The sequence below is a fragment of the Conger conger genome, chromosome 8 (genome assembly GCF_963514075.1).
Source record: "Conger conger chromosome 8, fConCon1.1, whole genome shotgun sequence".
NCBI lineage: Eukaryota > Metazoa > Chordata > Actinopteri > Anguilliformes > Congridae > Conger > Conger conger.
Genome location: NC_083767.1, coordinates 44338750 through 44351666, shown reverse-complemented (window position 1 = coordinate 44351666; position 12917 = coordinate 44338750). Strand labels below are relative to the sequence as shown.

General features: G+C 40.7%; 1 protein-coding gene across 2 annotated transcripts; it reads right to left on the bottom strand.

Annotated features, from left to right (window-relative positions):
- Nucleotides 1–1651: 1651 nt before the first annotated feature.
- il15ra (interleukin 15 receptor subunit alpha) lies at nt 1652–11637 on the bottom strand. 2 transcript variants are annotated; one of them, XM_061252338.1, is made up of 8 exons: nt 11448–11637; nt 10486–10692; nt 9366–9395; nt 6403–6432; nt 4053–4103; nt 3328–3378; nt 3163–3238; nt 1652–2888 (listed from the first exon to the last, which is right to left on the bottom strand). In XM_061252338.1, exons 1-8 carry the CDS (start codon nt 11539–11541, stop codon nt 2774–2776), a joined length of 654 nt encoding a protein of 217 aa, XP_061108322.1. In that variant the 5' UTR covers nt 11542–11637; the 3' UTR covers nt 1652–2773. The 2 variants fall into 2 exon arrangements, with proteins under 2 accessions (XP_061108322.1, XP_061108323.1); XM_061252339.1 differs by having other exon boundaries at nt 10486–10689.
- Nucleotides 11638–12917: the final 1280 nt, after the last annotated feature.

The following is a 12917-nucleotide window of genomic DNA, read 5'->3' as shown; positions in this document are numbered from 1 at the left end:
TTACTGTCACCAGTCACCCTGTTCACCTACAACACTTTGGCTCCGAACCTAATTTCTTTTGTAATGACAAGTCGAAAGAAGTGTGGATGATGAAACAGTGTGCAGTGATACAGTGCTGCAAATACTATGAAAGTATCTACAGTGAAGGGAAACCTTTATTGTGAAGAGACCTGTGTAATAGTGAAGTCGTAGAAGACAAACAGAGCAAAGCGCTACGTGCAGATTAAACCAGTGTACGTATGATGAAAAGAGGTGTATGTGTGTGGGTAAGCATACATATCAGAATTTAAAACTGCAGCTGTTATTGATCTGCCAGTTGGTTACATTTGAGTTCATATCTGTAATATGTCTAGTCCCATGGCATGCCAGCATTTATCAATACCTGCTGCTGCACATTTTAGCACAGCTGTTGACTATGCAAAAAGTCTGTTTAAGTTGTAATTTTATAAAAGGGGTCACTTGTCATTCAAACCAGTCCTGTCTGCCCAGCACAGATACTGAGGCAAATCACCTGTACTCCACACATCCTTCAGAAATGAGGATGTGGCCATCAGAAATTTAGTGTACATACAACTACTTTGGGAATAACAATATCAGTGAATAATTTTATCTGCACACTCTCAAGAAATAAAATGACAGTGGAGGTACATTTCTGTTTTTCAAGGATCCAATTTCACAAAGGTACCCTGAAAGTACAATAATGTTTGGGTACAAATGAGTACCTTTTCCTCATCCTCCTTATTGAAGTGTGCTATGAATCCACTGTGATAAATGCAGTCCATTTATATTGATCTTGTTGTCTGCAGTGGTCATGTTGTGCTAGACTTGTGTTGTGGCACATCTGTCGACCTCGATTTTACTGAAGCTGTATGTGTGTGTGTGTGTGTGTGAGAGAGAGAGCGGGAGAGAAAAATCAATTACATGCTGCTTGCAAGTAAAAGATGGCACACCAAGAAAAACCCCATAGAAAAAAAGTGCTTAGCAACAGATTGTTAACGGTTTTTTTTTAATGTGGTTTGGTCATGTGAGTAAAGACACTTTTATACCCCACAGGAAAGATAAGAGATACTATTGAACCCCGTGGAGTAACTTGTCCTCATTTTAGTTGCTTAGGAGCAGTGGACAGCCACAGTGAACTCCAGTTCTGAAGCCAGTGCCTTGGTCAAGCACGTCTTTGAAGGCTGGAGGAAACCGGAGTACCTGGAGTAAACAGGAGGAACAATCAAACTCCACGCAGAGAGGATCTGGCTGGCTGGAATTCAAACTTAGTACCTCCTTCTTGTGAGGCAACAGTGCTAACCACTACGCCCAAAAAAGGGAAGCTCACAGATTGGTAAACTCAACATGTTCTGCTTGCCAGAGCCTTGCAGTCATATCATGAATCAACTGGACACCTGCCATTTTGAGATGAACTGTGCCATGTTTGGTAGTTTTATTGTCTGCAGTGAACCTGTTTGCATCATCAAGGGCTGGGCACTGCAACAGGAGGCATGCAAATAGAACCCTTAAGCACTGCACAAGTTTGGTGGTCAGTAACAGGTTTGCATTTTATAAGAACCCAACCCACACAGATTCTGCCACTTTGTATTCTTTTGGTGGCATTATGAATCCAACACACACATGCAAGAACATAACACAGATGTGAGAAATATTTGGTTTATTATTTGATTTATTTCAATTTGACTATTTGATATGCAAGCTATGTACAGTTATGCAGTCCAATGTAAGGCGACATGGCTCAGGCAGTAAGAGCAGTCGTCTGTCAGTTGTCTGGCAGTCGGAGGGTTGCCGGTTTGATCCCCTGCCTGGGCTGTGTCGAAGTGTCCCTGAGCAAGACACCTAACCCCTATTTGCTCCTAACGAGCAGCCAATCGCCGTTAGTGTGTGAGTGTGTGTATGAATGGGTGAATGAGAAGCATCAATTGTACAGCGCTTTGGATAAAGGCGCAATATAAATGCCAACCATTTACCATTTACCAAGGCATATTGGTATTGCTCTTGTATGGAGTTAATCAATGTAAGCTGCTTGAATGAGAGACACAAGGAACATAGGAGATCTGCTCTCCTCCCATCAAATGAAAGATGTGCATTTGTTATCTGTGTGCCGGTATTCATTTTTCAACTGTCACTACTGTCAATGAGATGCAGGAAGTGGTGACACTACAAGGTGGTAACAGCAGTCGTCTGGCAGTCAGAGGGTTGCCGGTTCAATCCCACCCTGGGTGTGTCGAAGTGTCCTTGAGCAAGACACCTAACCCCCAGTTCATTTTACTCAATGCATGTCTGAAATGTAGAAGGGGCTTTTTTTAAAAACTGGTATTAACCAAAATAAATATTTAAAAAAATGTTTTGGTGATCATAGAAACAGAGTTGTATAAGGCTGCTGTGCACTGCTGCAGCCCTGTTCCTCCCAGAATTAGTACTCTGGGACTACTTTATACTTTGTTTAGGCATCTTGGATTGGCAGCATTTGGATTATAGCAGGTTGTGGTCCAAACATTTACTTCCCTAGATATTCAAAGCTTGCTTGGGTTGTTGATATGGAAACAGCATTTTAGAAAGCACCCAAAAGTTATTTTATAATATAGTTATTATATAAGTTATAACATGCATTTTAGGTAAGAAGAAAGACATTAAAAAGTGCAGTACAGAAGGAACTGACATCCTCCTGATTGAAGTGTGCTATGAATCCACTGCCATCATGTTTCTGATCATCTTTGAAGCATCTGTGATAAACGCAGTCCATTTATTTTGATCTTGTTGTCTGCAGTGGTCATGTTGTGCTAGACCTGGGTTGTTCTTGCTTTGGCTGGTGTATTTCTCTGGGTTGTAGAGGCACATGTTCCACTATCGATGTTGGCACATCTGCAGACCTCGATCTACTGAAGCTGTGTGTGTGTGTGTGTGTGTGTGTGTGGGTGAGAGAGAGAGAGAGAGAGAGAGAGAGAGAAATCAATTGCATGCATATAGTGGCATTCATCCTGGGAGGTATAGGAATTGGCAATGGGATGATTTTTACAACATTTCAGAAAATAGCCATACTATAATGTCAATGGTAGCTGCTGGACCTTGGACATTGCTTCTTCGGTAAGGCGTGCAGAAATTGGCTGCAGCCCTGAATCTCATCGTTTCCACCTCACTGCAGTCCACAACATTTCTTACCATTGCCTTTGCAGCATCAGAGCAACTCCCACTGTTACAGCGATGAGAAGGAGCACGCCGACACCACTGCCCAAACCTGACAAAACACAACCGAAGCACAGCATACAGTCAGTCACGTCCCTTACCATTAAGTCAGCTGAGCACTATCATGTTGCTTCAACTTACCAATGGGTACGGTGCTGCTGTGCCTCTCATCTTGTTTCTGTGTGTCGTTCCCTGGGAGAGTTAAAACAGACGCCAAAGATGAGCTACTTGGAATGCAAGAGAGGACAAATACACTCACCGAGCACTTTATTAGGTATTTATTATACTTATTTTTTAGACTTCTACTGCTGTAGCCTATCCACTTATAGTTGATACGTTGTGTGTTCAGAGATGCTGTTCTGCATATTACCACTTTTGTAATGAGTGGTTATTTGCGTTACTGTCACCTTCCGGTCAGCTTTGACCAGTCTGGCCCTTCTCCTCTGACGTCTCACATTAACAAGGCATTTCTGTCTGCAAAACTGGTAGTGTGCGTGAAAATCCCAGGAGATCAGCAGGTTCGGAGATACTCAAACCACTCTGTCTTCCACCAACAATCATTCCATGGTCAAAGTCACTTAGATCACATTTTTCCCCCATTCTGATGGTTGACGTGAACATTAACTGAATCTCCTGACCCGTACCTACATGATTGTATGCATTGCACTGCTGCCACACAATTGGCTGATTAGATAATCACATGAATTAGTAGGTGTAATAAAGTAAAAATGTTCCTAATAAAGTGCTCGGTGATTGTTTATAAGCAATTTGCGCAACCTGACAAAACACAACCGAAGCACAGCATACAGTCAGTCACATCCCTTACAATTAAGTCAGCTGAGCACAATCATGTTGCTTCAACTTACCAACGGGTACGGTGCTGCTGTGCCTCTCATCTGGTTTCTGTGTGTCGTTAACTGGGAGAGTTAAAACAGATGCCAAAGATAAGCTACTTGGAATGCAAGAGAGGACAACTATATAGGCAATTTGTGCAACTCTGCAAACCCGAATATTAATCTTTGAAATGCAGTAGTAAAGTAGTAAAGTAGAATTGAATGAGAGACACAAGAAACATAGGAGATCTGCTGTCCTCCCATCAAATTAAAGATGTGCATTTGTTATCTGTGTGTAGGTATTTATTTTTTAACTGTCACTACTGTCAATGAGATGCAGGAAGAGGTGACACTACAAGGTGGTAACAGCAGTCGTCTGGCAGTCAGAGGGTTGCCGGTTCAATCCCACCCTGGGTGTGTCGAAGTGTCATGACTACTTTCTTCTAACACTGAGCCCAGAACACATTGATAATTTTATTCTATTTGTGCATTTGGCAGGATTATGTTGTGCAAAGCTTTGGAATGTTAAAAATGAGCTTCACATATCCGGACCGATTATCTGGCAGAGCTGCCCTCTGAGAATCAGTGGTGTATTGTACACAGCATAGCTTCAACAGTGTGGAATTCAGGAACTGGGCTTATAACCTTGATTAAATTCCCTGGTCAGAGACAGCTGTTGTACCAGCAACCTGAAGTATAACCAGCAGTATAAATACAGTAGATGGTAGGAATACAGGGCAGGGACTGTTTGGTTGCATTACATTACATTACATTATTGGCATTTGGCAGACGCTCTTATCCAGAGCGACGTACAACAAAGTGCATACCCATAACCAGGGCTAAGTGCGCTGAAAGACCCTAGAGGGAAGTACAATTTCAATTGCTACCCGTACAACAAAGATAAGGACCAGGGCCTATTTTTATTTATTTTATTTTTTTAATAACTTTTATAACTTTTTTTTATTTGCAAAGTCGCCCTTGTTAGATTTCGGTGTTTTCAAGATATAACTGAGTTAAAAAGTTGACACGCAAGTTCTGCTCCTATTCCCACACTTTCAAATGCATGTCCCCACAATCACCCTGTTTTCCCCCACTCGATTTAAATTTCCTTTCCTGGCCTTGATTTGAGGTCTAGGTGCCGACAACCATTTGTCTGTGGTCTAACCAGGAAACCTGTCAATAGACAGTATCATATCTAAAGGAGTGCTTTGTCACAAAGGATGAAGCACTTCCTTTCAGATAGTTTCCACTGTTCAGATACTGATATAAACTGTGTCATTCCCAATAAGGATTGTGTAAGATTGGTGAAAGCTCAGGAGAACGTACACACTACCTGGAACCACGAATAAAGAACTTGTCTTACACCCTCGAATTTCGAGTAACGACTCTTTCTTTCCTGAAACACGATTCGAAGTACCAGCAGCGAAACAGTTATAATATTGAAGAAGAAACAAGAAGTTCTTCACCCTCTAGTTCACCATACCCAGTGCAAGTCTGAAAATTAGTGTCGTGAGCCCGGACCCCGTGCCGAGCTCAGACCTCACGTTCCCACGAGCAGTACCCCACGAGGAGGTGTCTCGGAGACAAACTCTCTTTTCCTTTAAGTACTTTCGAACGTCCTGGAGAACTGGTAAGTTCTACTGAACTTCCAGCCCAGTCTCGAAGTGAAGTGGTGTGACGCAACGCTGTTATATGATCTCCTGTATTCACTGTAGTTTTTCTAGTTGACTCAATTCCACTCAATTATAATTATGATTAAGCATATTTTATTGTAGTCAAGTAAATAGAATTATACAGTTCACAGGTCCATTGAGGTGTTCTTACTACCACCTCAATGGCGTGTGCGAGGGGTTAACAATGCATTCCTGCCTAACCCATGTTCTGTCAATCTCTCATCAGGCGGGCCTAGGGCCGGGTCCTCGACATTAGAAGTGGGTTTTTTATTTTATTTTTATTTTTTAAGTGGTATTTAACCAAAATAAATGTTTTAAATGTTTTGGTAATCATAGAAAGAGAGTTGTATAAGGCTGTTGACGGATGTGCACTGCTGCAGCCCTGTTCCTCCCCTGGTCCAGCCCACGCTCCCACACATCCTGGAGCTACAGATGAACTTCTGTACATCCCTCCATATGGACTTTCTAGTTCACCTACTAGTTTACTATCTCAAATGTTACCATCTCAACCTATAGGCCATTTTCTGAGGGTTTTTCCTCCCCATGTGCTTGGGGGCTTAGGGCTCTGGGCTGATATGTCCCCTTTTTCTTCCCTTCTGTACTCTGCAAAGCCACTTTGAGATAGTCTACTGTGAAAAGCACTATACAAATAATATGTAATTGAATCGGTACTGTGCAGATTTCATAAAGATTTCAAGCAAGCAACTTACCTTCAGGTGTCTTCTTTCTCTTTGGATCAGCTAGATAACAAGATCATAAAAAAATCTTACAAATCTTACAGCACCATGAACTTTCAAACTTTCTTTTCAAATGTTGGTTGAAATTTTTAGAATGTTGGTTAACCATCAATTGTTTAAGGTAAGCAGACAAAAGACTGAAATGGTTAGTGTAAACTGTGTAAAAGTGCAAACTTTCAGTCATTAATGGGATTGTGATACTATATCAGGACTGCTGGAAACCAGCAAGATACACATCACAAATTCAATTCTCATAAAACTGGAACTTGGATCATCATGGATCTATGAACTATCAAATAAGCTTTCACTGACAGTGATGGTACACAGACCACACTGAACTTCAGTCAATTCACACAGAGCAGTGCCTGTGTGTGTGTGTGTGTGTGTGTGTGTGTGTGTGTGTGAGTGTGAGTGTGAGTGTGTGTGTGGCTTCTCCGATGTGTATGTTTGCTATATCTGAGTATTTATGTGATTGTGTATAATATGGATGCACATAAAACAAGTTCTTGCTGAACAACTTGAACAACTTGAACCACAGAAAATGTTGTACAGGTCATTGACAAGACACCAGCCTAAAGTAATCAGCCATGCAATACTACAGCTTTCAGAACACAATTTCCATTTCAGAATAGACTATGTGTGTCTGAACGCCACTTCTACAATATACAGGAAGCACAGCATTTACACTCTGTGAATACTTTATTAGGTAGACCTGTACACAAGCTTGTTAATGCTAATATTTAATCTGCCAATCATGTTGCAGCAACTAAATGCATAAAAGCATGCATACATGGTCGAGAGGTCTGGTTGTTTTTCAGACCAAATGTCAGAATGGGAAAGAAATTGCACAACAGTTTCAGAGTTTGCAGAGAATTGTGCGAAAACCAAAAAACATCCAGGTTAAATATGGTCTTTCAGTTTGCTAGTCACATTCATTGCTTTATATTCTTTCAACCGTATACCGGTACCTTTACATGATTCACATAAGGTTCATATAACCCAGGGGTCTCCAATCTTATCCAGAAAGGGCCGGTGTGTGTGCAGGTTGTTGTTTTAGCACAGGACTAAGACAGCTGATTCTACTCATCTAGGTCTTGATTAAAGACCACGATTAGTTCATTAGTATAATCAGGTGTGTTACTGCTGGGTTAAAACAAAAACCTGCACCCACGCCGGCCCTTTTAGGATAAGATTGGAGACCCCTGATATAACCCCTTTGTTTTTTAATTCACCTTTCACCGGACGTTTATAAAGTTCACCCAGCAAATATCCATCCTCTTTGGCCTTTACCTTATCCTATGACTCGCCCTTCAGGGAGATAAAAGCTACTACTCCTATTTATACAATGGGTACGAAGACCGCTAAAGTCTACTACTTATTTCTATCGTGAAAATACTTTTACCAGAAAATAGAATTATATGAAACAGAAAGGAAACTTATAACTTTAAATCACCTAACAATGCTACCTTCTACCTTATAAGTAATACAAAATATAATTACCACCCATGCCCTAAATATAGCCGTCTCGCACCGTCCGGCCCTCCAAGTCCTAAGAGCCTTTTTTAACGTCTAAAAGCTCACTGCTTATATATCCTGAAACTTGTACAGACGTGTACTTATACTGGTAAGAAATTCATCCAGAAATATCCCCATTATACCAAGTGGGATCATACTAGCTCCTGCAACTTATTTAATGAGCCTATTCATCACTGTTATCTGCCTCACTGTCATAGTCTCTCTTGGACTCTCTCCACACTTTGACTTCATACAAGTCAGCAGTAAGTGCCCTCCACATCTCAATACATTCTTCAGGTGCTCTTTCTTGTGGTGCCTTAAGGGATCTATAAAGGACATCCAACTAATAGCCGAGTGTAATTCATCCCCCAACTCCTCTACAGTCAGTCCTTTGAATCTATCCGACAAATTGTCAGTGCTAGAATCAGGGAGGTCCTTAAAGCCTCTTAATCTTCTTTCGGTATTAACATCCCTCCCTTCTTCCTTATTTTTCATACATTTTTCCATCTCCTCATACTCTTTTATTTCCCAATCTTTCACATTGTTTTCCTCGTCTCTTTGCTTTAACCAGGCCTTATGCTCCTCCCCTGTAGGAGCAAGCCCACACTTCTCAATCAAGAATGTTATTATATTCACAGTTTCTGTGAAAGCCAGACCCCCTAGGTCACCAACCGCCCGTTCGGCATGTTGAGTCTCCTCCAAGGTCATGCTGGAACACATTCTACGCATGGCCTCAGTCAGATCTTTAGCCTTGCTCCTTAGTACCCTAAATCTAAGTCCTCCGACTTCAGACTCCTCTGCTGACAAGTAGGGCTGCACATTAGCTCTGAACCACATATTTTTCCTCTTACGGGTGTTCTTACTACCACCTCAATGGCGTGTGCGAGGGGTTAACAATGCATTTCTGCCTAACCCATGTTCTGTCAATCTCTCATCAGGCGGGCCTAGGGCCGGGTCCTCGACATTAGAAGTGGATTTTTTATTTTATTTTTATTTTTTAAGTGGTATTTAACCAAAATAAATGTTTAAAATGTTTTGGTAATCATAGAAAGAGAGTTGTATAAGGCTGTTGACGGATGTGCACTGCTGCAGCCCTGTTCCTCCCCTGGTCCAGCCCACGCTCCCACACATCCTGGAGCTACAGATGAACTTCTGTACATCCCTCCATATGGACTTTCTAGTTCACCTACTAGTTTACTATCTCAAATGTTACCATCTCAACCTATAGGCCATTTTCTGAGGGTTTTTCTCCCCATGTGCTTGGGGGCTTAGGGCTCTGGGCTGATATGTCCCCTTTTTCTTCCCTTCTGTACTCTGTAAAGCCACTTTGAGATAGTCTACTGTGAAAAGCACTATACAAATAATATGTAATTGAATCGGTACTGTGCAGATTTCATAAAGATTTCAAGCAAGCAACTTACCTTCAGGTGTCTTCTTTCTCTTTGGATCAGCTAGATAACAAGATCATAAAAAAATCTTACAAATCTTACAACACCATGAACTTTCAAACTTTCTTTTCAAATGTTGGTTGAAATTTTTAGAATGTTGGTTAACCATCAATTGTTTAAGGTAAGCAGACAAAAGACTGAAATGGTTAGTGTAAACTGTGTAAAAGTGCAAACTTTCAGTCATTAATGGGATTGTGATACTATATCAGGACTGCAGGAAACCAGCAAGATACACATCACAAATTCAATTCTCATAAAACTGGAACTTAGATCATCATGGATCTATGAACTATCAAATAAGCTTTCACTGACAGTGATGGTACACAGACCACACTGAACTTCAGTCAATTCACACAGAGCAGTGCCTGTGTGTGTGTGTGTGTGTGTGTGTGTGTGTGTGTGAGTGTGAGTGTGAGTGTGAGTGTGTGTGTGGCTTCTCCGATGTGTATGTTTGCTATATCTGAGTATTTATTTGATTTGGATGCACATAAAACAAGTTCTTGCTGAACAACTTGAACCACAGAAAATGTTGAACAGGTCATTGACAAGACACCAGCCTAAAGTAATCAGCCATGCAATACTACAGCTTTCAGAACACAATTTCCATTTCAGAATAGACTATGTGTGTCTGAACGCCACTTCTACAATATACAGGAAGCACAGCATTTACACTCTGTGAATACTTTATTAGGTAGACCTGTACACAAGCTTGTTAATGCTAATATTTAATCTGCCAATCATGTTGCAGCAACTAAATGCATAAAAGCATGCATACATGGTCGAGAGGTCTGGTTGTTTTTCAGACCAAATGTCAGAATGGGAAAGAAATTGCACAACAGTTTCAGAGTTTGCAGAGAATTGTGCGAAAACCAAAAAACATCCAATGAGCAGCAGTTCTGAGGGCAAATGAGAGAGGTCAGTGAAGAATGGTCAGACTGGTCAAAGCTGACAGTAGGTGAGTGTAACACAAATAACCACACATTAGAACAGTTGTATGCAAACCTTTAAGTGCATAGGCTACAGCAGAAAAAAAGTCTAACAAATACCTAATAAAGTGTTCAGTGACTGTAGATGACCCGTATGGATGGCTTACGTATGCATATGAATGAAGTTGTCCCGCTGATATTATCCCACTGTAGCTTGCTTCCAGATACATCTGTGCACCGAGTCATGGAAGAAGTCCCAGCTTTCCTCACATAGCCATCAATGCAGGCATAGAAGAACTTGTGACCCCGAGGGTAACTCTGCATTTGATGGAATGGCTTAGTTTTGTTTTTGAGAGGGGGGCATGGGCACCCTTCTGCAGCAAGAGAGGAATCAAATTTCAGAGGCCATTTTCTTTCACCTACTCAACTAAACTCGCATAGCTTTCAGAACAAGATTCATTAAATTAATTTAGTCTCTCCCTCCCTCTCATTCCTCACTCCTTTAGATCCATGCACTGACAGGCTGAGGACTGTTTTATTTCAAAAACGTAGACAACAATTACATTACACATTAGTTTTGAATATTAGATACAATATATTCTTTTAAACTGTTCCCTAATCTCCAGGACTTTTATTAATGGCAATAAGGTAATTCCATTAAAATGGCCCAGGTCTGATAAAACGATTCATTTTAAACAAAGTTGAGTGCCCTGTAGATTAATAATGTGAACCTCCTTATCCATAAACTTAATAAATTTAAATTATGAAGCTTATAAAACAAATAAAAAAAATAAAAAATAAAAAAAGGTATAAATAATAAAAAAATGTAAATAAAAAGGTGCAACCAATGCGTATACTAAATTATTATTATTATTAAATTATTAAATTATTATATTGTAGGCTATACAATAGTATATCTCACGATACATGCTGAATCAGCGATATGTATCCTATTCTACTAAACTTTGTCAGAATTAATAGTTCATTTGTTTTAATTTACTTGTAATAAATCAATCTAGCCTTTTACCATTCTAGCAAATCGTCAAGATAGTTACATTGTTCCAAAGTAAACTACCAATAATAAGAATATGTTTGTCTCGCCGTATGGTAAAAATAAACACCGACTTACCGACCGCCGATACAATGTCATGATAAATGTTTGTTAAAAGAGAGAGTAGATAAATCAAGCGAGAAGCGCGACTGTTGAATCTAAGTATGTCCATTGTCCATTGTGTATTGGAACTGGCATAGCTTAACAACGCACCGAAAAGGAAATATAACCTACATCTTGATAAGCTTTGACGTTTTGCTATAATACTTTCTCTTTCACTATAAACAGCACGTGACGAGGAAGCAGAAAAGTTAACTCGCGTTGAGGGAACTACAGGCTCACGCAATACAGTACTGTGCAAAAGTTTTAGGCAGGTGTGAAAAAATGCTGTAAAATAAGAATTCTTTCAAAAATAGAAATGTTAATAGTGATTTTTATCAATTAACAAAATGCATGAACAGAAGAAGTTAATGAACAGAAGAAAAATCTAATCAATATTTGGTGTGACCACCCTTCGCCTTCAAAACAGCATCAATTCTTCTAGGTATACTTGCACACAGTTTTTGAAGGAACTCGGCAGGTAGATTGTTCCAAACATCTTGGAGAACTAGCCACAGTTCATCTATGGATTTAGGCAGCCAAAAATGCTTCTGTCTCTTCATGTAATCCCAGGCAGACTCAATGATGTTGAGATCAGGGCTCTGTGGGGGCCATACCATCACTTCCAGGACTTTATTCTGTATGTTTGGGGCCAATAAGATGCCTCCCTGATGGTATTGCATGATGGATAAATATCTGCTTGTACTTCTCAGCATTTAGGAGACCATTCATTCTGACAAACTCAATTTTTCTGCTCCCCAGTTCCTGTGTTTTTTGTGCATAGTTGAGTCGCTTGGCCTTGTTTCCACGTCGGAGGTATGGCTTATTGACTGCAATTCTTTCATGAAGACCACCTCTGACCAGACTTCTCCACACAGTTGATTGGTGTACCTGGGTCCCACTGGTTTCTACCAATTCTGAGCTGATGGCTGATGGTTTCTGCCAATTCTCACCTGGCGGTCGAGCTGCACGTTCACGCCTGTTTTCCGTTCTGGTTCCTCAGTGGTGGAATGACTTGCCTACCACTGTCAGGACAGCAGAATCCCTCCCCCTATTTCAACGCAGACTCAAAACCCACCTTTTCAAACTCTACCTTAGTCCTCCCTCCTGATTTCCCCCGCCCCTCCTTTCTGATATCTCTATCCTTGTCTAAAAAATTTAGCACTTATCATGACGACTATGTTTAGAACAGCATTCCATGTGTATTTTCCGAGTTTTGGATGTGATGCTTTGACTTGTGGTAGAACCTATGCACTTGTAAGTCGCTTTGGATTAAAAGCGTCTGCCAAATGACAAAAATGTAAAATGTAAATATGATTCGCTCAGCTACAGGCGTGGAGCGTCGCAGTTCGAGACGAATGTGATCTGGATGTCCACCGCATGATGGCAGCAGAGAAAATTGTACCGTGTGTATAAGGCAATGCTCCTCTTGTTTGCCATCGTTTGCTA